This window comes from Schistosoma haematobium, chromosome 1 (assembly GCF_000699445.3).
Source record: "Schistosoma haematobium chromosome 1, whole genome shotgun sequence".
NCBI lineage: Eukaryota > Metazoa > Platyhelminthes > Trematoda > Strigeidida > Schistosomatidae > Schistosoma > Schistosoma haematobium.
In genome coordinates this window covers 13,852,202-13,879,448 of record NC_067196.1, presented here as the reverse complement: position 1 = coordinate 13,879,448, position 27,247 = coordinate 13,852,202, and the positions used below count along the sequence as shown (strand labels likewise).

The window sequence follows — 27,247 nt, the reverse complement described above, 5'->3', positions numbered from 1 at the left end:
TAGACTTACTTTCTCTATATTCATTGAATGTTGTCGAGTATTTCTCATCAATTAGCCTCACACTATCCAGTTCTTGATCATTATGGATAATATCATCTGATTCTAATAAACGATATGTTTGTTCTTCTATATGATTTACATTTTCAATTGAGTTTCTTTCGGAGATATGATTTATTTCAGTAATATACTTGTTTAAATGTTGTATATGATACCATTTAATGTATAAAAACATATCTATACTTGTGGCAATTATCACAAGGATAGTTAATGCTGAACATATTGATCTGTAAAAGAACAAAAATCGGTTTTTGAGATAAGTAGAATGTATTGTTTAATTTACTGTACCCAAATTAAATTACATAGTGAATAACAGTTTGTTTATAACTCATATCTATGTGACTAGAGTTTGAGGTTTAATATTCTCTATTATCCAAGAGTTTAGCATAAGTTTCAATTGTATTTTAAAGTGTTCATATGATCATCAACATCGACCTACTGTGGAAAAGAACGAACCAGCTTCGAGCTGAAGAGGAAATTAGTAAAAGTTACTAGAAGTCGATGGGACATACATTTCGGAAATCATCAGAATTCATTACGAGTCAAGCGCTAAATTGGAATCCTTAAGGGAAACTGAAAAGAGGAAGACCAATGAACAAACTTATCCGAGAATCAGATGCAGTCATCAGAAGGATGAATAGCAATTGGAAACACCTGGATAGGATTACCCAAGACAGAGTTGGATGGAGAATGTTGGTTAGCAGCCTATGCTTCTCCACGAGTAGTAACAGGTGTAATATATATAATATCCCTAAATAAACTTTTCATGGATAGAAGTTCGATATTCATTCTAAAAGCAATATTATTTAGTAGAAATTCTCATAGAAGTGAAACCAAGATGTTTTTCATCATTGAGTATATGAGTAAACGGTACAATATTTTTGTGAGAGAACTCTTCTTTTATTCTTTATCCTTACAAGTATTCTATTAAAAGAGAAAGCTCAAGTGGATATAGTTACAGATGTAACGGTGTGGAGTGCTATACAATAATGTAAGAGATACTAAAGCGTTAACAGAAATGAATACATTAAACTGATTATTATCAACTGGAAGTTTCGTCAAAATAAATTTGGAATTATTGCAAACAAACAGTTTGTTTCTTATATTAGGTCAATAGTATTAATAAACAGTGAATTATCAACAAACCTCTTAACCAAACACCAACTGTTTACTTATATATGACCAACTTAAAGATGGATTAATGTACTTTCAAGAAGAAATGACAAACGGCGCAATTCACTTATATCATTAGGGAGAAAGTTATTCACCAATTACTTTAAATGATTATCATGTTACTATGTGTGAATCGACTGACGCATGAAATGTAAACCATTGGATAATCTAAGTGTAATTCGTTCGCTATCAAACATCACTGTCCAGAGTTTAATCCCTGAATGTATTATGTGTGCTCACTATTAGTTAGTGAAAAAATAGAATGAAATATATATTCCTTTGGTGTTAATCTTTGACGTAAACAATCTTCAAATTCAATGAATCTTCACAAGAATCGCCCAACTATATTCATGATACTTTTAAAACAGCCACACTATTACTTAGTAATCATTATGTTCTTCTTAATTTAAAACATGCCACCAGATAGTTTATGTTTTCTTAGTAGATCATTACTGACTTAATTAGGTTTGAGTCAAAATATTTAATCAATACTACTGTCAAGAAACAAATGGTTTTTAATTTTCTCTAATTTAATGAGATAACTTTTTCAGTGATTTGTTGCCTTTGAAAGTGATTGATAAATACAGAATGAAATTAACAGGGTAATCAATCAATGAAAACGAGTAGATGTCGAACAGTTGTTCTGTACTTCTTTGTAACTCATCACCAAATAAAAATACTTGTTGTTGTTGTTGTTTAAATTGAAATGATGCAGATTTGTACCTCAGAGAGATAATTTTTACTGAAATTTTATTCTTCAAGTTGGGTAGTTAAATCATGAAGCTTTGATTGTCTTTCTGAATATCATTATCAGCACAAACTTCAGGTACAAGTGAGCTAATCGAACTTCTCTACATTTGAGTGATAGCTCATTCTGTTGACCTTGAGTTCAACTACTTATTATTGATCTTTAACCTATCATTGTTTGCATATTTACTTTGACTTTATCCCTATTTGACCTGATTCTTGTTGCTATATTTGTCCAAAATCTTTCCAGATTGTCAGTAAAGTTGGTTGATTTCATTCTGGTTCTTGATTGTCAAGCTGAATGACAATTTTCTAAAAATTATTTGATTCTTCTATTGAAAATTTTAGTGTATGCACAGTTGTGTGTTATTATAAGCGAATATAAATCATGGAGTCTAGCAGATATTTAGTGTGATGGGGACCAAGATGAAGAGGGGGGCTCACTCAGCCTGATGCAGTATTTCACGCAGTTGGAGCAGCTTTTTCGTAGATTAAATTTAGCCTTTCTTCACCAGTTGTTTCGCTTTTTTATCTGGATGAGGTTGGTTGAAGTTAATTTGGTGGTTTATACCATAGGACTATTCCAAACAGCTTCACTCATCAACCAGTTAGAAAAATTATGAACAAATATAGCAACAAGAATCAGGTCAAATAGGGATAAAGTCAAAGTAAATATGCAAACAATGATAGGTTAAAGATCAATAATAAGTAGTTGAACTCAAGGTCAACAGAATGAGCTATCACTCAAATGTAGAGAAGTTCGATTAGCTCACTTGTACCTGAAGTTTGTGCTGATAATGATATTCAGAAAGACAATCAAAGCCTCATGATTAAACCGCGCAGCTCAGTAAATAAAACTCCATCAAAACTAAATGCAACTGTTCACTGTATCACTGAAGGATGTAATTTTTACTGACAACAACGAAATTCTTTATGTTTAGTAACAGGAAAAATCATTTATCTTACTATTCCTCCACTTTAAAAAACATAAATATATAAACGTTTGGAATAGATTATTCAGCGTTAAACTAAGTTAATTATTTCCTATTATATTAAGACATGTTATCAAACAGTCGGAAAATCCATGAAACACATTGAGTCCTGATATGAGGATATTTTTCATACTATATACATATATAACTCAGTTCTACATGACGTTATTTGTGATTTAGTGTAGCGAACTATTAGAATTTTTAGACATTGAACAACATTAATTTAAAGGGTATAACTTTATTCATTACCAAAGGTATATAAATATGCTAAGTAGTGTCCACAAATAAAAACTCTTATAAAACACAATTGACACATCACTTTTACTTACAAGGTCAATGAGTGTATACTAATTTAATAAAATACACACTTTATTGATCATAACATCTTTTTCATTCACACCCGAAAATTTGTTTTATAAGCCTCTAAGATTGATCTAATTGATTTTTGTTACATGCAAAAACTATGGATACACTGAACGATTTAAAATATTCTTCACAAAAACTGAAAAAAAGATGAGCTTATAATTTTGTATTTTGGTTGACAGTGAAATTCACGATGGATATTTTGTATTGACAATAAAATATTTTAATAGATGAGATCATGAATCAATTGAAACTAGATCACCATAGAAAACCTGGAAGCAGTGAACGGCCGTTTCGTCTGTTTCACCACGCACTGATCAATCAATTGTAAATACATCTCAGTCCTACAGGAGGTCAGTCGCGACCCGAATAGCTCAGTGGTAACGTATCTAACTGTGAAGCTTGGTGACACGGGATAGAATCCGTCAGAGAACATCCGTTCCATCGAAAATAATACAGGTATACTTTACTGATGATCACCAAGTATCACAAAACCTAGGTCTAGAGTTTCCTGTTGACTACCTCCAACAAGCACTATATAACGAGGTGAATGCATTGCATTTCATATTCTCTAATTCATTCAAATAGGAACTGATTTGTACAAAATAAGTGAAATATTTTACAATTGTAACTGTATATATAATATTTGCGTATGTGAATAAATCAAAGGACAAAAAATGAAATAAATTCACTTCATTCTATAATGTTTATTATTCTATATTTACAAACATTTATTTACCAAGGAATTAATTAAATGAACTTCATCACTATGAATTTTCAAGGAGCATGGCAAATGTGAACTCTAGTATCATGTGATAATTATATTCGTAGTATTTATTAAATTTGGACTTCTAATATGCCACTGGCAATAACTTTGTCTATTTTTTTACATAATATAATAGTATCAAAAGGGGTTTTGTGGATATTATAGTAATTTTAATAGATGAAATCATGAGTCAATTGAAGCTAGACCACTATGGAAGCACTGGACAGTCGTTTCGTCCTACTGTGAGACTCCTAAGTATTGCTCATCCACGATCCCGCCTCATGAGATTCAAACCCAGGACCTATAAATCTTGCGTGAGAGCGCTTAACCATTAGACCACTTAACTGTCATTCAACGGTGTTAATGTTTATCTTCAACTAATTCACGAAATTGAGCAACACATCCACCATTGTCTTCAGTAAATTACTATCTCACAACAGACCTGGTTGAACTCCACTGGTCACTGCTTCTCATTAAAACTCTAGAAAATACCTTGAAGACCTTTACTATTGAGCATATGTTGAATAATATCAAAAGGGGTTTTGTGGTTAAGCGTTCGCTCGTGAGAATGACAAGTCCTGGGTTCGAATCTCGTGGGGTGAGATCGTGAATGCGCACTGCTGAGGACTCTCACAATAAGAAGAAACGACCGTCCAGTGCTTCCAAGTTTTCCATGATGGTCTAGCTTCAATTGACTCATGATCTCAACTATTAAAATATATAATAGTTATTAATAAATCACCAAGTATGCATAAAATCAGCATTTAAATGAATGTATTCAAGTTAAATGATGACTTGTCTTGATGACATATTTCGGGAATATTTATGAAGAGTCAATATGTTCTTATTTGCTCCAGTATCCTATATTCTAACTTTACATTGTGAGAATGATAGTGATTCTTAACTGTCAAATATAAACAGTATTACAGAAGATACGACGGGTGAGACAGGACACAGCATTACAACTCTTATAACTCGTAAAATTGTCTTTTACTACTGTTTTTAGTATATACTTGTAGTTTTAACTGACTGTCATACAAAGACCTATTTCAAATAAGCACACAGTCATTTATTTCAAATGGAATTCCTACAATTTAATAAAATATTTCTTCAAATAAAATCAGTAATAATCATAGTTATTACTTCGTAGGACACTAAAGCTTAATTAATTATGATTTCGTGACAAATGTCTATTGTTTGGCAAATTTTAATTCTTAAAAAATGTCAATTTGGTTTACATTCATATTACATGAAATACTTACATAGCTATGTAATACCATGTGTCTTTTTGAACATCACCAACAAATCGATGACAAAAACTTTCCTTTTGATTCAATCTAAGTAAGAGATAATACGCAGCTAATATCATAAACAAAAATAACACTATATAATCTTACTTGTATTGATAATACTTCTAACCTCTTCACTAGTACAAGTATTAGGCATACATAATCCAATGGACATTCTTAATTCCTATAAAATGAATCCAATTAAATCCGACAATAAACTATTAATTTTACCGGAATAATTGCTATAGAAGTATTCATATTAAATACCATAGTACAATATGATCCATGAAATTTCGGTTCTTCATTTCCAGTTGAATGATATCCTAAACATTTAAGGCATACATCATAACTTCCCACCCAATGTACAGCACCACCTAGAATTCCTGATGGAGGATGTGTTGTAGCATCTAACCCTATATAATAAAATTAAATGTTAATATTAAAAAAATTATATGAATCAAACATTGTAATGCCCAACTTTTCTTTTCATATATACCCAATATAATATTAAGTAAGTCATTTGTACATGATGTTTTACTTTGAGGTAATTTTAAATTTGTATACACATTTTTGTTAAAGAAATGATTCATTGAATTAAATGATTCAGTATATAGATCATGATTTAATTCATGAAAATATTCATTGTTCATAAAAGATTTGTTGTGATTGTTGCCATGACAACAATAATTATAAAATAAAAGCCATAGCAACCATAATAACGATAGATTTTGTGTTAATCGTAACATTTTTTAAATAATAATATCACATATTAAGAAATTTTATAATAAAATATGATATAATTATTATTAGGGTTACATTAAATTGAAATGATTTATATATGTTTGTTTATACATCCATTCAATTTAAAATAAATTAACCAATCAAATTATTCCTTAAGTATTTAAGGCGGGAAACACCTACGCAATGTTGTTGTTTTTTTCATTATGACTAATTTTCATATATTCGTTACCTTTCATGGTCTTGATTGCAGCTATTACTGCAGTACTGCTTACAAATTCCGAATCGCAAATAACCGCTTGATGTTGTTAAATTTCTTAATTATTATCCTAACTTTGATGTACTTCAGTTGTGACTTTATGAATTGATTACTTCTATTCTCTGTTATTGATATTAAAGCACGTTTCCTGTTTGTTTTTTGGAACGTTGATACTGATAAAAGGTAATTAGATGGATTTCTTGTATAGTTATTATTTTATAGTTGATTGCTCAGTTTTGAGCAATTTGAATTGACCTCTCCATTTTATTTGGATAGAATATTGTCCCTTGACTATTTCGCCTATTATTACAGTTTTATAGAGTGTATAGCTCTTCTAGGGTTGTTGCCGGTCCCAAGCCTGAGTAAAGGAAGATAGTTACGCATAGTGTCAGCAACCTCATCCAGTAGAAAATAACCTTGCTAAAAAAACACCAACCAGGATGAACAACTTAAACCATTTAAACTTTACCCTGGAATTTTACAAATCCTCCTTCAGAAAAATTATGACGCCTCGTGGTGAAGGTTGAGATTCTTCGGACTTCACAAATCTGATGCCTGACAATGTGGGAGACCGGTAAGAGCCACCGAATGAGGGATACAACCTGGAGGTGCTCGGAACCAGGGAAACCAATTGAACGCAAGCTGAACAGAAAAGGATTATTCGGGAGAGATGCTGTTATACTCCGGTCACGAAAAAGAAAATTCTTCGCACACTCCGGGAGTTGCTCTGATGCTGTCCAAACAAGCACGTAAGGCGCTTATAGGATGGGAATCTCATGGATTCAGAATCACCGAAGCATCTTTCAAAACAAAGAAGGAGGGGATCAAAATGAATGTTATCTAATGTTATGCACCTACCAATGATAGCAATCACGATGAAATAGGTCAGTTTTACGAGAGGCTGCAATCAATCATGGTGAAGTGCTCAGGAAAGAACTTGACCATCCTGATGAGAGACCTCAACTCCAAAGTTGGGATGGACAACATCGGAAATAAAGATATCATAGGAGGACATGGACTGACTGGGAGAAAGAAACGAGAATGGTGACAGATTTGCAAATTTGTACATTCAGCAAAATGGTTATAGGCGGCATTATATTCCCCACAAACATACAGAAAGCTATATTGGTACCACAGGATCACATTACAGAGAGCAGATTGATCATATTTGCATCAGTAAAACATTCAGGATGTTAATGGAAGATGTGAGAACAAGGAGGGGAGCTGACGTAGCTTTAGATCACCACCAGCTGGGGTTGCCAAGATGAAACTGAAGCTAAAAAACACTGAACAGCTGAGAAAACGGCTGTACAAAGGTTCAATACATCCGTCCTTCGAGATACTGACAAACAAAACGAATTCACGATAGCTCTAAACAATAGGTTTCAAGCCTTACAAGGTCTGTTGGAAGAGGAAGAAACAACTATAAAGTTTTGATGTTTGTATAAACTAATGATGTCTGTCTGATTTCGAATTGCAAATACATTATAGTTTTTCGTGCTCACCCATTTGTATTTCGACTTCATTGCGTTATTTCGGGGATTAAAGAAGCACTAACTTCAACGTGCCAAACATTGCTGGGCCGCAAGAAGCATTCCTATCGAACTTCTGGGTTGGATTCAAGAAAGGAAGAACAAGAAGACAGCAGTTAACAACAACCGAACAAGAACAGCGAAAGTCAGGGTAGACGCTGAATACACAGAAGCAAACAGGAAAGTGAAGAAGAGCAATAGAGCTGCCAAACAGAAATACGTGGAAGAGCTAGCAAAGACAACGAAAAGGGCTTCAAGAGAACGAAATATGAAACATTTATATGACACGACGATGAAACTGACATGGAAATAAAGTAAACCAAAGATGCCGGTCAAGAACAGAGAAGGCAAGACAATCACTGAGATTCAAGAAAAGAGCATGAGATGGGTAGAACATTTTGAAGAACTCCTGAATAGGCCAGCTCCACTGAATCCACTGAGTATCGAAGCAGCACCTACAGGTCTTCCAGCTGTTTCTACGTAGCCAACATTAGAAGAAATCAGCATGGTCATTAGACAAATAAAGAGTGGAAAAGTGGCGGGTCTAGAAAACATATCAGTCGAAGTACTGATGTCGAACACAGAGGTAGCTGTTAAGGTTCGCTACATTCTGTTTAGAAGGATTTGGGAGGAAGAGTAAGTGCTGATAGGCTGGAAAGAAGAATATTACATCAAGATACTAAAGAGGGGTAATCTGAGCAAATATGAAAACCACTATCGGTACCAGAGGAAGTTTTCAACGTAGTGTTGCTGAACTGGATGAAAGACTCTGTATACGCCAAACCTTGAGATTGACAGATCGGATTCTGTAAGAATTGTTCGTTCATAGACCACATCGCGACACTACGGATCATCCCTGAACAATCAATTGTATGGAACTGGTCACTTTGCATCAAATCCCTTAACCACGAGGTGTTTGACAGTGTGGATAGGAGAACATTATGGAACCTTCTTTTACACTACAATGTGCCTGAGAAGATCGTCAACATCATCCGTAATTCATACGATGGGGTACAGTGCAAAGTCGTGCATGGAAGACAGCTGACAGACGTATTCCAAGTGAGAACCGGAGTCAGACATGGCTGCCTACTCTCTCCTTTTCTCTTTCTCCTGGTGTTTGGTTGGATTACGAAGACCTGGACATCTGATGGGAAGTGCGGGATAAAATGGACAGGTTGGGTGCAACTAGACGATTTGAACCCCGAAGATGACCTGGCATTTCTATCGGTAGAACAAAGGTTACTCAAAGGCACGAGAATTTCTCCCATGTTTATAGTTTTGCAATATAACTTGATGTTTTTCTTATAAACATGAAGTTCTTCTTGCTGTTTTATTCTAGGTCAGATGGCTACCATTTACTTTTATTGCGATGTTTTTTTTCTTTATTTTTCCATTTGATTTCTGTGATTCGCAATACATGCGTTTATATTATTTTGCCCGACATCTCGATTATACCAGTGGCCATACTAATCCATACTCTATTTTAATTGTGCTGTTTGAATTAGCTGAAATTTTCGATTTGTTATTCTGAACTGGAACATACTTCCAAAACTTCAAAAACTCAGCGTTACGACAAGTGATTAATGGTATAAATTTGATAGTTTCTTGTTGATAGTTTTGTGGAGTTAAATACTGCATTTTCGACAAAATTTACGCAATTTACCCGAAAAAATTGAATAATATCCCCGTATCGGTTAATTCATTAATGCATTGAAACTGATAGTTACTTTATATCTTTTATCAATTTATCTATTAAATGTGATTCAGATTTGACTGTTTATTAAACAATTATTGGTTGAATAACTGTGTGGTAATACTTGTTCAAATGATATTGTACATTTAAATTTATAACTTTATGCAAAACCATTCGTTACCCAACCACTTTGTTTTGAATTTCGACTGCACAAATGTACATGTGTCTGAACCAACCTCCACAGTTATTTTAATTCCAAACTGTCTAAGTTTGGAAGTAACAGAGATAGTTTAGTGTTGTTAAACAACAGTGCTTGTAAGACCTGGAGTCTTCACTGTAGCTCAGTGGCTGACTTTTCCTTGCAGTCTCCTTGTCCAAGCTGTAACGACGAGAATACTAGTATTTGGTCATAATACAGAAATAACGAATCGAATTTTGGTCGGTTGGGCCAAACCACTGTAGCGGTAAATAAATCCCCAAAATAAATAGCACTAAGTTTTTGACATTGGATGCTGACCAGATTAGTTTTAGTGGACTCACCTAGCTGAAGGCGCTCGGTCATGCATCCGCACCAGATCACGTGTGGGAACACCGTGCTCAACATCTACTGCAATCGCTAGCCAGACTAGATCAGACAATTCCGATATATTAGCAATCGTCAAGTACAACTTCTGATCTCCTCGACTCTGTCTTTTGATTTCTCTTGGTGGGTACGAGTTATATTAGGTGTTACTGGTAAAAACGTTGTCAAACACTGAATACCTGTGCCATTTTCAATATCAAACAGTTTCGAAATAAATAGTCAATTATCTAAGGAAATAAATTTTCCTGAAACTTTGCAAATCAAATGTCATCCAACCAGATATAGATTCCTTTAATTCGATTGAACGGAATTATTCGAAAAATGGTCATCCGACATGAGGGATACCTGGAATTCAAGTTTTGAATGAAACATAGACGCAAAAGTAATTAGACGTTCAGTTACCTGGTTCACTATCTTGCAACCCTTTTTAGAAGAATGTCAATAGCATAAAGTGTTCCTTGTCATTTGTTGTAGGAATTCTCCGATTGCTGAGTTGAATACGTCTACGTTGATGCCAGTAGGTGCTTAACTATGGTGTGCAAATATAGATGACTTGGCCATGCCAAACTTTTGTTGCTGTGACTGTTTTCTTTTAAATTACAGTAATTTGGTGGCTGAATATTACATGTATCCTGTCAAAATAAGTCATACAGATAGAGGTTTGTCAGTAGTGCCATCCTTTCCAGGGGGAAACATGCCCTGAGGACGCCCATGACCTATTAAATGGCCAAACTATTTTAGCGTCCTACTTTTATGGAAAGAACGCGATTGGTATAATGGAAACAACTATTATAACTAATTGTACCAGTGATTGTTTTGCTGTACCTGTTTGTTTAAGTGTACTAATAACATACATTCTTCCGTTGACTATGGCCTTGCATGCACTCGCGTACGCTCAGTAGTTCCGCTTGTAAACTTCAGCACATCTCGGTATTATTTCGATACCGCGAGATTGCAAACAGATATATCTTATTACAACCGTCAACTGTTTTCTGATTTTTGGCCTACGGAGGGACCCAATATAATATCTGGCACGTAATCTCCCGTGGTGGTAATCACAGTCAATCGCGACTCGACGCCTACTATATTTGTTACGGGAGAGCTGAAGAAATTTGTCTGATTAAAACCTTTTGTGTATATTAATAATTTTACTGTGTTTTTGACCGTATTTGTTTTACTTAACTCTTAAACTTGTTTGTTTATATCATTAATTTCGGACATTTTGGCTTCTCTTTGTCATTGGTTTGGTATTTGGGAGTTTTTGCTCCGGGAACCTACAAAACTGAAGGTTTGTTTTGTATTTGTTATAATTATTGTTGTTAGAACGACATTTGATTCGACTATTTGTAACTTACGAATAAACTTTGGTATCTAATTGAAATTTGGCTCTATTGTTAATTCAGCTTCATGAATTGCAAATAGATCGACATAACGTACTTCAATAAAGGGAACGAGCAAAAACTTGGACGTGACAACATTACCACCAAATCCATCAAATCCTTTTTAAGAAAATATTAGCGTTTTAGGGGCTACTTTGTGTGCTTTTAAGGATATAGGTAGTCATATTGTCGTGATACAGTGTGCTAAACTGTTGTTCACGCACGCTAATTCCGATTGCTTTTGATTGAGATCCTGAACAGGTTGATGTTGGACAACTCTTGGAAACTTGGAAGCGCTGGACAGCTGGGCTGTCCTGCTATGGGGCTCCTCAGCGTTACGCATCCACGATCACGCCCGCGGGATTCGAACCTGGGGCCTTCAGTCTCGCGCGCGAATGCTTAACCTACTGGACCACTGAGCGGGCATCCAATGGTGTTGGTGTTTAAGATCAACTAATCCTCGAAATTCCGCGACCATATGGCATTGTACTAGGGTAGATACCTGTCTCTACCCGACACGGATTAGATCCACTGGTCACGGCTTCTCACTCGAACTCCGAGAACTCCCTCACGGAGCTAGTCACTAGTGAGCACAGGTTAATTACCAGTAAAGGGGTTGTAGAGATTATTAAGTTTTTGATTAAGATCATGAACCGATTGATGTTAGACTACCGTTGGAAACCTGGAAGCACTGGACTGCCGTTTCGTTCTATTGTTGGACAGCAGTGAGCATCCATGACCCCCACACTGATAATTCTGATTGTGGCCAATAAGGTTCTTGTTGCTTACCGATTATCTGTTGGAAGTAGGAATCTATGGCACATTTGAACGAAACTAGGGGAAATCCAGAAAAAACTTGGACAAGGTTCCCCAAGTAGATAATTTTGTGTTATGTGCTGTTGAATTCCGTTTGTTTGGGTTGTAGGGTAGCTCCCGGTGTTAAACCAGATCTATTCAAGTGACTGGCATTGACGATTATGCGTTGACAAAGACTTAGCGAATGTTTACGTACGACAAATTTCAGGCAAACGTTCATTTGACAGGAAATGGCGATCGTTTGACAGATTGTCAGCTGTAAAATGAACGTCATATCTTGTTGACTATCGTTAGTATTCACAGGACTTAAGGTAACTTACGAGTCATTGTCAGTAAAAAGATGAACCAATGTTATCACAACAGTAGTGAATAATAAGCGTCTATACACACCGGTAGTTCATGGGAGCCAGTAACGGAGTTTCCAGGAATTTTACCTGTATCAGTCGGCTTGACATTGAGAAAGCTTCTGAGTTTCCCGCAGTCTCAGGGAGACTTAACATGAGTGTTATGGTACAAACGTCACTTGGGGCTATCTGTACATGGAAGTCTAGCAACAGATCTTTTGCATGATGTGCTTCATTGAAGAGTTCTAAATCATCTGAGATTATATTGAAAGATATGAAAACGAGTGACAATGTTAGAGGGATGTATAACTATGCTTTCGGTCAAATGAAGACTTTCCTTGAAGGAATACAAATTGATAGTGGGTGTTCTGGTGATCGCTCGAAACCGGTTGTCAGATTCAACTAGTTTATCAACTAATGTGTCTTTGAGTTTAACATGAACTCCTTGAACTTAAAAGAGGAATCTTATTTACTTACCGCCATACATTTGTGAACGCTGTATAATGCTTTACACTTGGTAATCGTATTAGGTGTTTTGGTTGTGTAATTGACTGTGTACAACGGTTCTGTTAATATAGAATTCTGACACCCGAGGGAAGCTTTGTAGTGGTAGTTATTATATTAAGCCCATATACCTTATTCTAGCTTTCGGACATCCCATTTTATTCATTCTACTCGAGCCATACTTTGACCTTGTTATTTATTCGCTTATCAATCATACCCACAAACAATTTATTACCATTTTTAACGATATTTTGAATCACTAATACGAACGAGTTATTTTATCGTCTAGACAGTCACAGAATTGTTAGATGTTAAATTTTTGTACGCTCATTAATTTGCTTATATTCACATGTTAACGTTTCCATTTTTGTCCGCGCCTTTTCGATATTCGTATATTCTTTTGCATAAGTATGACACTTTCATATAATACACTCACCCCTCATGTGACACTGTACGTTATCGAGTGTTGTATAATTTTTTTGCTACTTACAGTCAACGTTAACTACGCATCACTTCACTGTTATTTTCGAAAACAGACATATTTCTAAATGTACTATTTTCTACAGGGGGGCTATGTAGTGTCAGTTACTATGCCAAGCCCATATACCTTATTCTAGCTTCCGGACATCCCATTTTATTCATTCTACTCGAGCCATACTTTGACCTTGTTATTTATTCGCTTATCAATCTAGACTGTTTTTATATGAGCGTATATGTGTGTGCCCTTCTTATCCCATTAATCACATATCTGTAGCTTTATTTTGTCTGACTATAAATATTGAGTAACGCTTGACAAAGATGAAGTTGGCTTCCCAGCCATCTTCCCTGCGTTTCATTTTGCTCTACTCTGTTTCCTCCGCTTCATATACAAAGTATATGTATTCACAAGTCAATTCTCGTCATTTGACTTATTTAATTCCGTTATTGACTAAGGCGATTCAAGTCGACGATGATATACGAGAATAGACGATAGCAAACATCCATACGATCTAAATAGGAGTCAGATCCACGGGCCACTAAAATGTTGAGCCCTTCGTCTGATCAGAATGACGGCAAATAAAAGGGCCTCCACTAAAGCTTTACATGTGCTATTGGATGAACATGCACTGCTGTTTTCAAGTTTTTTAGGGAGCTAACCACTTGAAATTTCATGTGAAAAAAACGATAAGACCAAAGTATGCGTCTACCATAAAAATATCTAGAAATGGTCTGTTCATCCCTGGAACGGCGGAGTTTGGAAGTCGAACTTTAGCTTCATCAGTCGGTGACTTTTAGACAGAACCTATGATTAACGAACATATTTTTTTTTAGGATATCATAGGTGAACAACTTCAACTCAGTCTACAGGCCAAAAATGACAGGATACTCTGGGAAGAGTTTAACAGGAATTTCAAACTTCCGGAAATTGAGCCTCTGACGGTTAAACGGTTCACTTGAGAAAACCCCAAGCACCAAAATCACACAAAACTCCTTCGTGTAACTCTCACTAATACTACCGACGTAGAGGATATCCTTCTGGATAGCCACTCAATGAAATCAGGTGGGCATGTGGGAAAACTACTTGATTTAGCGTAATATGAACACAATCTCATCAGGAATATTCCCAAGGAATCTCACGAGATGGTTTTCCCGGAAGAAGCAGCATTGTGCAAAGTGTGCCAGAAAACACAGACCCTGATCACACAAACCCTGATATTCGGGGACGGAAATTCAACAAGAAGTCCTTGAAGCTCAAAATCATTGACTAAATAAGTGATGAAACTAACCAAAAAGGACCCCAGAAGATAAAGTTAACCCTCCCATCCTCATATATGGCAGCTGCAACTCAAAACATTCGGTACCAACAGATGCTGACAGCCAAATGGAATCAATAGGCATCCAGATAGGCCACATGACACCAGGATGGAACACAAAGGCAATTTGGAGCTGACCATTCCACTTGTGGACTGTCTTGACCTTTAAAAAACGTGGTAAGGACAGGGGCTATCAACTCGGAAAACCTTGTATAGATGAACCACTTGTCCATTCACATAAGGCTCATACAGACAAACAGGACGGGGAGGATCACGCGTTTCGAATTGAAGCCATAAACTGCTTAAACATGAACGGCACGAGTTTACCGAATAAAATGGATGAGCTACGTGCACTCAGAAATGCTGACATTGTTCATCTGGTAGGAATATCTCAAATTATAGACCAGGACAAGTCTTTGTTTCGTAACGACAAAAAAAGAATGGGAGGCGGAGAAGCCTCGTTCCTGCGATCATGCTTGAAAATACATCAAGTGCACAACCGAGAGTTTATCAATCTTCATGAATCCTTATTGTGCTCAATAAGATTGTCTACCACCTTGAAGTGTCTAGTTGGAGCCATCTACAAGAACTCAATGCTGACATCGAGTACAACAATCAAATGCTGGAAAAGTAATCCCACTCTATTCGTATCGACTCCCCTCATATTCTGATTCTAAGTGACTTCAATCTCCCTAAATTCAATTTCGTTGAACATACATACATTGGAGGTGGTAAGTCAAATGAAGCTCGATACTCTAATCTCATTGAAGACCCGAGATTATTTGAAAATTCCAAGTCAAGAGCTCGTTAAAGAAACAGTCAGACGCCTTCGCGCTTAGGCTGTGTGTTTACAAACGAAGAATCCTTGATTTACAACCTTTCAGTCCTGGCTTCTTTCAGGAAAAGTGATTACACTGTCATAGCCTTTAGTTTATCAGAAAACTGAGCCAAGACCTCCTACCAACGACAAGCTCTGGAATTTCAAACAGTTGGATTTATCAACTTTACAAGACGATCTACAGCACGTGGACTGGGGAGTTCACCCTCAACTTGATGTGAATGCTCATTGGTATTTCTTACTGCACATGCTTCTATATGCTACAAGACAGTCTGTTCCTCAAACGGTCCCTCAGGTCTACAAGCAACCTACAATCATCAAGAATCGTATTCTTCGTTTGCTAAGCCGCAAAAGGCACTACTGGGCGGGATACAGACGAACTGGTAACAACGACGCATACAGGCAGTACAAACAAATAAGGAGCATATGCATAGAGGTAATCAGAGAAGACAGGCTTCAGTACCAGATAAAGGTTTTCGATAATTTTGTCTGCACTGGGTAAAACTTATTCTGTCATACAGTCTCTTTTCGACAAGCCTAAACTGTAGTTTTACAACTGCTAGGTCCTAAAGGCTTGACCAACAACAGCGGTGGCGCCGCTAAACTTTTGGCTGAACAGTACTCTCGGACTTTCAACCAACCCACACCAACTTTATTGGTGAGAGCTTCATCTGCAACTCCACAGTACTTCGAGAAGTGGACCTGAGCGCCTACATAGTGTTCCGAAAACTGCAGAACCTAGGAAAAGACACTTCTCCTGATCCAGATAGGTTCATTCTGCTATACTGGAGGAAACAGCTTCAATATTGGCAACGTCACTTAGTGTGATGTCCTCACATTCATTAAATTGAAACAGGTTGTCAAAAAATTGAAAACTGGCTCGTCACACCAATTTTCAAGAGAAGTCGTTGCAGCAAACCTTCAGGCTACTGACCGGCAGCACTTCTCTCTGTACCTTCAAAAATCATGGAGTCTTTGATATGCGACCATATACACGGCTATTTATTACTCATAAACTGCTTTTCAACCAAACAACACGTTTTGAAAAATGGCAGCTCTTATGTAATCAACCTGCTGACAGCAACCATCCTTGACCACAAGAAGAAGGTTGACATGATATATTTTGACTTCTCAAAAGCTTTTGATAGGGTTAACTGTATATATCTTATCAGTAAGCCCAAACGATTAAGTACCAAATCACCATTAATTGTTTGGCTCGCTTCGTATCTAAAATTCCATATTTCAGGGTTAGTGTTACCTTCACTTCCTCTCAGGCTATGGAATGTCCTGGTGGGGTTCGCCAGGGTTCACTACTAGGAACTTTTCTTTTCTCGATTTATATAGACGGTCTTTCAAAGCAGGAATCCTTGGATTTAATACATCTCACTGATGATGTAAAACCCTGGATGGAAGTATGCAACCAATAGGATAAACTGGTACTTCAGGAGGATCTGATTCGACTTCAAGATTGAGCGGACAACAACGGACTTACATTTAACACTTCAGAACGTAAAGTAATCCATCTGAGACATGTTGTAGACTACAGCTACAACGTAGGCAACTCTCCCCTAGAGATATCACGAGTTGAAAATGATCTAGGAGTGTTAGTATCCTACGATCTGAAATCTTACGCTAACTGCGATAAAAATGCCCTCCGAGCAAATCTTGCACTGGCAACGTGGAAGCGTATTTGTGGCCATTTTGACGGAGGAACTTCTCACATAATCTTCAGCACTTTTATTCGTCCCCATTTAGAGTGCAGAAAAATAGTATTTCTTTCCTTACCACGAAAAGATGAAGACGCTTTGGATCATATTCAACGAACACAAATTCATGACTTATGAAGAACGCATTCAGTTACTGAACCTTTGCCTATTAGAGTACAGACGCCTTAAAGGTAACCATCTAATGATGTACAGCATCCTAAACACTTCTGGTCATCCTCTTAAACTTCAATAAAGCTTAGTTGCAACACAAACTTTAGAGGTGACACCTAGAAACTGGAGACACAACATAGAAGAACGGACTGTAGGCACACCTTCCACTCCTTAAGAGAAGTTAAACGTTGAAATTCGCTGCCGGGTGAGCTAGTTCTAAAGACCCCCCAGGAGCCCGTTAAGAGAAAACTTGACACATTCCTAAGGACTAAATACAGTATCTCACTGCGATGTACTAGCTTATTTTTCTTTTTCCTTTTATCGTTAACATACTTTAGTTCCTACCCGGAGGCATCAGTGGTTCACTACTACTAGATACGGAATCCCTTTAAAAGATAGCTTCTTTGATTCCGTTTACTAAGATTCATGTCATACATCAGTCATGGTTACATGTTGTTTGTTCCGGCATAAAATTCCGGCGGTTATTTTGTTGCTTGTTTTCCTTTGTCCGAGCAATGAAATTCCAGTACAAAGAGGACCGTCCGTTTGAAAAGCGCTTAGAAGAAGGGCAAAATATACGTAAAAAGTACCCTTCCAGCGTTCCAGTAGGTTGGATTTCCAGTTCATTGTTTAAGTATTTTGTCCTACTTAAAGTCTAATTCTAATTAGGAAAGTTTCCTAAACTTATAAGTCTAGAAGATTTTGGTGACTTCTAACATTATCAAGTTAAAATCCAGCCCTAAAACATTCCTGGGAAGACTTAAAAGTGCAACACTAGTAGTCTAGGTTATAATATGAATTCAACATATGTTGAATATGTCAAATATTTACCCTTCTCGGCACGGAACTTCCTGTGACATTCAGTGGTCTACTGCTATCGGGTATGGAATTCCTTCAGTTACAAACTTAGATGTCACCCATATCTGTCCAAAGTTGTTTGGAATTAAAAGTGCCATTGTGGGTTCCGAGTCATTTAACGACCCAAACTCCCAATTTTTCAGGAAAATTTTGTCATTGTTGGGGGATTTTGAGGAAGCTGCAATGGAGATTTGCGGGGTGGTATGACAAAACTCCGAGATTTCCCCTACCCAGGGGCTTTTCTCCAATATTTTCGAACTGGACTTTCATATGACTGTGAGGAAGACCCTAGAATTTCCTCAGAATGCGGAGATTGGGGGGGGGTCCCACATGGGGACTTTGGTTCATTTGCCTACCAGTCTTATCACCGGTTCCTAATCTAAGCACTTTCCAGAAAACGTTTCTGTCTGATGTAATATTCTTCCATATATTAGTGATAAAAAGCGAGTTTGCTTCATAAGTGAGGTAGGGAGATTTGCTTTATGGATAATTTCCCAACAAATCTGGCCCTCGTTGTTAAGAGTGATTCCTGTTTACTATATCCTTCTGTATCAGCATTGTGTTAGACATTAAACTTTTGTCCCATTTTCATTTATTGGTTTTCATGAATATTATGTCCCTGTTTCATCCACAGATTACATCAACACGGTTGATATATTATTCGTGATGCCGTCATTTTCTTGGTGTTCCGCTTGTTTATTTTCTATCGTTCTGATTTGACATTTGCCAAATTGAACGGACACAGGCCATGCGTTTTCTGTAAATATATTTATAGCATTCTAGCTGAGCATCTGTGGTACCCACTTGACTGTACTTACTCAGTTAGGTCGCTCCCTCTCAACGGTTTCAGTTAATCATCAGTCGTCAGCATAGGATCTGGCACGAATGAGATCGATATAGTATATTAGCAAGGACAATGGCCTCCAAATGTTCTGGTTCGGCCGAGGGTGGGGAGAGTTAGCTCTCCAAATGGCGTATGAACCGATTATTGGTCACCGGTTACTATGGAACTGCATCTCCTGACGTTGCTCCACTGCCTTGTGGATCAGACCTCTAGGTCGAAGGCTCCGGGTATGGCCCCCTAAGGAAACTACCTGCTTCGGTCTGTGTATCTAAGCAGTATCACAGCCCTCACACAAACCAAGTGACTTGTGTGGCGCATATGTATTCGGTGCCCATTTATACCAATATTTGTGTTCAAATAAATAAGCAACGACACTGGAAGAGGACTAAATCTCGAGAATTGTGTTCGAAAAGGTAGAGTGGAAAGATATTTATGAAGGAATGCTAGAAATCAAGATCGAATAGAAGATGAAAAGTGAATGCATTTATCCTATTTTGAATGATCCTGAATCATGTCACCCGAAGTCTCCAGCCACTGATTGCAGTTGTCATGTCGGTCTTAACCAAATAGTCTGCATCTACAAACATGACTCATACTAAGTCACTGACTCCATGGACCGATGTTATGTCTTGGCTTAACTACCTCTATGGTTTGAAACTCGATGTGACATGGCTCAGAATCGATCACAATGATGTAGGTGTATGCATTCTCTGTTTTCCCTCAAACTATGAGATAGAAATTGCTTTATATCTTTCTGCCAACTATTTTTTCCTGTACTATATCCTTATATGAAATCTTTCTGATGTATATTACCACCATGGAATTAGTTACTCTGAATTCGGTGTTCATGTGCTAATGAGGTATGGCAACTTGGACCGATGCATATATGTGCCTGGTCCCACGTTGTAGCTGACGGACTGACTTAAAGATGTATCCTAGTGAAAATGGTGTTTCCAGGGATTCTGACATTTATTGAAGTTCATAATATGGCTCAAATATTTTCTAATTGGCCCGTATAATTTGTATTTGACTCAACTATTTGAAAGGATGATTATTAATGGTTTACTAATTTGTCCTTTCATTACAACTTATTTGCTAGATTGACGATTGTTCTAGGAGAATAGAACCGTCAAAAGTGTGATGTCGAGCGAAGGTAGCATTCAGTTTACGAAAATGATATAGTTTTGTTATTTGATAATGTCCGTTACATGTCCCCGTTATGTTTTGACTGATTGTAGGTTATTGTTGAAAAATCGCCTCGTGCACGTGTTGGTAATCTAGAGAAAAACAAGTATCTAGTTCCTTCGGACTTAACTGTCGGACAGTTTTACTTCCTTATTCGTAAGAAAATCCAACTAAATCCAGAAGAAGCGCTATTTTTCTTTGTTAAAGACATCATTCCTCCAACAAGCGCTACTATGGGTGCTCTCTATCAGGTAAGTAATGTTAGCTGTTATTCTGCTTGGCGCATATTTACTCACTTGTGGCCTAATGGTTAGGGCATTTGATTTTCAGCCATCAAGCCCAAAGTTTAAACCCCTTCACTTATTTTGGTTTGGGCAACCGAGTAGTATCATTAACCCTCACACTTCTGTTTCATATCAAATTGCTCGGTGTCGCTATCATTTTCATAATCCTACTAGGTTTCATTTGTACGATATTCAAGCTTCAGCTTGTTTCGGTCGTTTTCCTATGGAAGTGTGGTTTTATTTCTTCTGTATACTTTTGAAGCATCAAACAGTCATGTCTAGTTTAACAGAAGTTTATACATCAGCTGGTGAATGAGTAGATTTCATTTAATTTGGACTGTTATTTTTATTTTGTCAATAGTGTGGCTCATTTGTTAAGGCCCCCAAATGCCCTGGTATGACCGAAACCGGGGTGGGTTCGCCCTCCCTCTCGAAATACTTTCACACGGCCACGCGTATACAGCCTCTGCCAGGGAAGTCCTACTCACTGCCTTCTTGTGGTGGGGGTGTTGTTTACGAAAATGGGATGACGAAAAGCGAATGTCCGGCGCTTTAACCATGTCACAAACCAATGGTGCACATGGGCTCTAGTATCCTGCGGGAACAAGTGGTGTATGAACCAATTGTTGGTCACCGGCTTCCATGGGACTGCATCTCCTTACGATGCTCCACTTCCTTGTGGGTTAGACCTTTAGGTCAAAGGCTCGGGGTGTGGCCCCCTAAGATAACCACCTGCTTCGGTTTGGGCACCCGGGCAGTATCACAGCCCACACACAAACGATGAACTCTATGTCTATGGCAACTACTTCTCTCGCTCCGAAAAACAATCAATCGATTCAAATAATTATCATTACTATTATTGTCATTATTAATACTATTATTATTACTATTATTGTCATTGTTATTATTATTATTATTATCCACATTATTCACCCTCTTTTATACTTATACAGCGGCTCGTCTTTGGTGGAAATCTGACTGTATCTAAACGTTCTCGAGTCACTGTCCGGTCGAAAATTGTATGTTACCATCGAATATGAGTACTGAAGCAGTTTTTCTGAAACCACGTGCGCCATTCAAACTGGCTGCCTTCAACGTTCGCACACTTATGCAGGTTGGTCAACAGATAGGGCTGGCTATGTCTTTGGAAAGTCTTAATATCGATGTCTGCTGTCTATCCGAGACCCGTATTCAAGACTCTGGTGAAGTACTACAAATTCGCTCTACATCTGTCACTTCAAAAAGCTTGTTTTACGTGCGTATATCCGGGGACCCTGTGGCATCTTCGTCTGGTCTTGCTGGCGTTGGTGTCGCACTAAGCGCTAGAGCTGAGGCAGCACTAATCGATTGGATCCCCATTAACAGTCGGTTATGTGCTGTTAGATTAGAAAGTTCCATCAAAGTGAGAAGAAATCGGCGTGAGAAACGATGTCTTTTCGTCATCTCCGCCTATGCCCCGACAGATTGCAGCCCGGATGCGATCAAGGATGAGTTTTACCACCAGTTATCTGTTCTTCTCCAGAAAGTGCGTTCGATAGATATTGTAGTACTAGCCGGAGACTTGAATGCTCAGGTCGGGCGTCTAGGCACAGAAGAGGGTCGTTTAGGTGGCCGATGGGGACTTGTTGGTCGCAGGACAGATAACGGGGACTGTCTACTGCAACTATGCACAAACCACAACTTGTTTCTGGCTAGCACTAACTTTCGGCACAGTCATCGCCGATGTGCCACCTGGCGTCCTCCCTCTGCATCTCAAGCCTGGACTCAGATTGATCACATCGCGATCAGCTACCGCTGGCGTGGTTGTGTACAAGACTGCGGCACCTTTGGGAGTACCTATCTGGACTCTGACCATGCTTTGGTCTGCGCCAATCTTACCTTACTTTTCAGTGGCCTACGAAGTGACCGCCATCAACGGATTGATATTAGCAAGCTGGTTGCAACTTCTGTTGCTAGTAAGTATCGAACCGAGCTAGCTTCCAGGCTAGCTACCATTCCACCGAAAATTATAGATGAGCATTGGTTGCAATTGCATGACGCCATGAAAATGGCGGGTACAGTCGTTTGTGGGTTCGCGAAACGTCCCGCTTATAAGCACTGTGTTTCTTCAGGCTATTTACAACTCATCGAAGCCCGTCGGTCTACTCCGGGTGACCGTGAGTTTGACCATAAACGTCGGATGTTACGTAAGGAAATTGGGCAAAGCTTGCGTAAGGACCGAGAAGCCTGGTGGTTAGAGAGTGCTAATGAGCTGGAAGCAGCAGCTGCATCTGGTAACTACCGGAAGCTCTTCCAACTCATACGAGCCACTGGCAGCGAGAAGTCTGGTGTGAGCGAAACAATCTACGAGGATAATGGGATGCCAATCACTAACATCTATCGACGTCTTGGACGATGGGCAGAATTCTTCGAAGGGCAGTTCAACTGGCTTGCTGCTCCGGCAACATCGGTCAGACTGTCCTGCCCTCCATGACCGGTGACGACTGATCCACCAAATGAGGCGGAAGTCCGCAAGGAACTCCAACTCTTGAAGCGCTACAAATCACCTGGCTCAGATAACTTACCTCCGTCTCTTTTTAAGGATGGTGGAGACTTTCTGACTATGGAACTGACGACGTTGTTTACAAAGGTTTGGGAGCTAGAGAGTGTACCAACGTCATGGAATGAGTCGATAGTTGTCCCTATCTTTAAAAAGGGTTCACGTCGTTCCTGTAACAACTGTCAAGGGATAAGTCTACTCCCGATTGCATCCAAGCTATTGGCTTCCGTCATACTTCGTAGGTTGTGGATCTGTTGCCCAGGGAAAGACTTCTCGACCTTGAGTATGCGGATGGTATTGTCTTACTGTGCGATAATGCCCAAGGCATGCAATCCACACTTAATCAGTTGGCAATCAGTGTCCGTAGGTATGGTATGTGCTTTTAGTGGCCCGAGGATCTGACTCCTATTTAGATCGTATGGATGTTTGCTATCGTCTATTCTCGTATATCATCGTCAACTTGAATCGCGTTAGTCAATAACGGAATTAAATAAGTCAAATGACGAGAATTGACTTGTGAATACATATACTTTGTATATGAAGCGGAGGAAACAGAGTAGAGCAAAATGAAACGCAGGGAAGATGGCTGGGAAGCCAACTTCATCTTTGTCAAGCGTTACTCAATATTTATAGTCAGACAAAATAAAGCTACAGATATGTGATTAATGGGATAAGAAGGGCACACACATATACGCTCATATAAAAACAGTCTAGATTGATAAGCGAATAAATAACAAGGTCAAAGTATGGCTCGAGTAGAATGAATAAAATGGGATGTCCGGAAGCTAGAATAAGGTATATGGGCTTGGCATAGTAACTGACACTACATGCTTTGCACCTTCGAAGTGCAAAGTACTTTTACAAGACTGGCAGGATCCTAATCCTGTACTCACTCTGGATGGTGAGCAGATAGAAGTAGTTGAGAAGTTCGTGTACCTGAGTAGCTGCATAAGTGCTGGTGGTGGCGTGAGTGGTGAGATCAATGCACGTATAGTGAGAGCCAGAGCGGTTTATGCCAATCTGGACCATCTTTGTCACCCTCGTGATGATAGTCTGACTGTAAAAGGTCGGATCTACAACGCGTCGGTGAGAGCGGTTTTGCTCTATGCTTGTGAAACCTGGCCTCTCCGAGTTGAGGATATTAGACGACTCTCTGTGTTTGATCATCGTTGTCTCCAAAGGATTGCTGACATCCAGTGGCAACACCATGTCAGTAATTCAGAGGTTCGGCATCGTGTGTTCGGGCACAGAGATGATAATGCAATTGGTGTCACCATCTTGAAACGTCGACTTTGGTGGCTTGGACATATTCTACGAATGTCGTTCAAGAGAATTCCACGTCGTGCATTATTTGCCGACTCTGGGACTGGTTGGAAGAAGCGGAGAGGTGGTCAGTGTATGACATGGTGTCGTGGCATGAAAGAAATCTGCAAAGGACTGGCTTCTGTTGGACCTTCACGACTCCCTGGCTGGGGTCCGAGAGATGGTGCTACACAGTGGCTAGAAACGTTATCAGATATGGCTCAGAATAGGAGCCAGTGGCGATCCTGCTGTAACCTTCTTTTACTTTCTTCATAAAAAGTGGTTGTCTTCCTTAATTAAAAGATTTCTTCTGATTGTACCTTTCCGTTCCCCCATTTTTACCATTATTATTATTACACCACCTTACATCAATCTCTTCGTTATTATTCTCTTTTTTTCCTTCCCCTTAAATTCTCATTGTTTTGTGTGGCGCATATATATTTGGTACCCTCTTGTACCAATATTTATGTGTTCAAACAAATAAATAAATAAATCATTTTTTAAGCACAGATTTATCCAATTCCCCGTAAGGTACATATTGTACTTAAGGACTAGTGATGCTACCCATAATAGGTGAGGCGGGGCTTGAACATGTATGGTTAAAAACTAAAGGATTTAATCGTTAATCTACCACTTTAAGCCATGTCTTTAATTTGTAGGCAATATGATTTTTTCATCTCATCAGAACATTATATATAGCTTTGTACATATTGGATTCAACACTTACATATATGATATTTTTATCATGAGCCTTTTGATTTCGACCTACTTTTAGGAACATCATGATCGTGATCTCTTCCTCTACATTGCATACAGTGATGAAAGTATATACGGATCAGTGGAAGACTGCATATCTTCATGAAAATTCAATATTGGTCAAGGTCCTATTTTCAAAAGTTTATTGGGTCTGTGTTCCTTCCCACATCACTCTACCGATATATCTATTGTTACCACACATACGCAACATATGATCAGTCATTTCCGTTGATTTTTTTCAGTCATGTTTTCTCTAAAACTTACACATTGTTTTAAGTATTCATCTAATAACATTAATAATTATGTGTATTTCACCTTTTTTTCTTGTTATTTATTAAGAGTTATTAAGTGGAGTTCGCATTTTGTGCAAAACAGTTATTGTGAATGACATTCATTATTTTCATTTTCAGTAATTTGACTGAAGACGAAATACATTTTGTAAAAGCGTACATATTAGTTCTTTTTTGGCTTGTTTGATATGAGTTCGTCAATTTTTGGATAATAAGGTTTAATGTACGTGGTATTACATAGCATTATTATGACTAGCTAACCAATGGAGTTCTGTTGCGAATCAGGTTGTGTCAGTTAAGTCACTAGTTATGTTATTTTTCAGTGTTGATTGAAATCTAAGTCTGTAGGGGTTAACGATTGCTTTTGGTTTCAATGTAGGATTGTAAGGCTTCATCGGTATAAGCAGGTAACATAAAGAGATTGGAAGTATCCTTAATCAATTGTGACATTAGAGTATCCATTTCGTATGAGTGAATAAGTTTAGAGGTGCAATATAATGATAGTAGGTCATTTGATTAATTAGAGATCTTCAGGAATCATCGGAGATATACCAATAAATATTAAGCCATCATTTATTTTAATGTATGATAATAACTGACTTCAAGGTTAGATGAGCGCAATTTTGCCTTTGAAACATGAATTTAGTGAGGTAATTGAACTTCACTACTACTGGCTTCAATTATGTATTTATTTATTTGAAGAAATTAAAACAATGACTCCATGTCATCAATATGACTTACAGGGTTGTATAATATAGTTTTAAATCATCAATATTCTCTCATAATCTATACCACCAAACTTTTAGTTGGATGTAGAATCTGGTCATTGGGAATTAGTTGTTAATATCAGCTAGTTATAGACCTACTATTAACTTTGCTTCGTTTCTATAGAAAACATAACCACTGAAGATATCTATATGATGATTGATCGTACAGTATATCTTATAATCTGGTATGATGTACAGTGCAATAAATGATAATTAGCCAAAATAAAAATTAGGCGATAGGAAAAAATTGGTTTGAGTTGTGTTGAATTAAAGAATGCTGTTTGGAAGTATGCAAACAAAGTTAATGTACATGTGTTATATTTCTAGTCTTCTAAACCTATTGTTTCTTACTAATAGTTGGGTAAATTTAGGAACTCAGTAGTCCTGTCAGTCATCCACTTGCCTGTTTCAATTTGTGTTTGTGGAGATTGTTGTGTATTATTGAGGATCATAAACCAAGCTGGGTTAGACAATTAATAAAAATCAGCAAGCACTGGATATCGACTCAGTTGTTTGGATGTTAAGGTTTCACCTTGAGACCTGAAAGTCCTCGGTTGGATCATCGGTATGGTATTGAATGGACACCGTTAAAGAGTCCTATACTAGGGTAAAACTGTTGTCCTGGTTTTTACTGGTTGCCTCAGGTTATGTGCTTCAGTTTCGCAATATCAGTATTCTA

At 37.8% G+C, this 27,247-nt stretch overlaps 2 protein-coding genes across 4 annotated transcripts in view; one reads left to right on the top strand and one right to left on the bottom strand.

Moving 5' to 3' along the window:
• The window catches only part of MS3_00003021 (uncharacterized protein), a 41,170-nt gene extending 34,975 nt beyond the window's left edge, over positions 1-6,195 (bottom strand). For 2 of the 3 annotated variants that reach the window (XM_051210694.1, XM_051210695.1), the window contains exons 1-5: positions 5,851-6,195; positions 5,619-5,800; positions 5,496-5,571; positions 5,361-5,457; positions 10-284 (exon numbers count right to left, since the gene is read on the bottom strand). In XM_051210694.1, the coding sequence (XP_051073194.1) occupies positions 10-284; positions 5,361-5,457; positions 5,496-5,571; positions 5,619-5,800; positions 5,851-6,133 (913 nt within the window). In that variant the 5' untranslated portion in view covers positions 6,134-6,195. The remainder of the gene's footprint in view (positions 1-9; positions 285-5,360; positions 5,458-5,495; positions 5,572-5,618; positions 5,801-5,850) is intronic. The other variant, XM_051210696.1, reaches the window with a different exon arrangement.
• Positions 6,196-18,210: 12,015 nt separating this feature from the next.
• On the top strand, positions 18,211-25,960 carry MS3_00010060 (uncharacterized protein). Its single transcript, XM_051218393.1, has 3 exons — positions 18,211-18,348; positions 20,684-20,881; positions 25,531-25,960. Exons 1-3 carry the CDS (start codon positions 18,259-18,261, stop codon positions 25,615-25,617), a joined length of 375 nt encoding a protein of 124 aa, XP_051073192.1. The 5' UTR covers positions 18,211-18,258; the 3' UTR covers positions 25,618-25,960.
• The last annotated feature ends 1,287 nt before the right edge of the window (positions 25,961-27,247 follow it).

What these genes read in the sequence shown, in the direction of transcription:
- MS3_00010060 (XM_051218393.1), top strand. Translation starts at nt 18,259, where the DNA reads ATGAAATTCCAGTACAAAGAGGACCGTCCGTTTGAAAAGCGCTTAGAA. An exon ending in AGTACCCTTCCAGCGTTCCA is followed by an intron (nt 18,349 to 20,683) that starts GTAGGTTGGATT and finishes GACTGATTGTAG; the next exon opens with GTTATTGTTGAAAAATCGCC. An exon ending in CTATGGGTGCTCTCTATCAG is followed by an intron (nt 20,882 to 25,530) that starts GTAAGTAATGTT and finishes ACCTACTTTTAG; the next exon opens with GAACATCATGATCGTGATCT.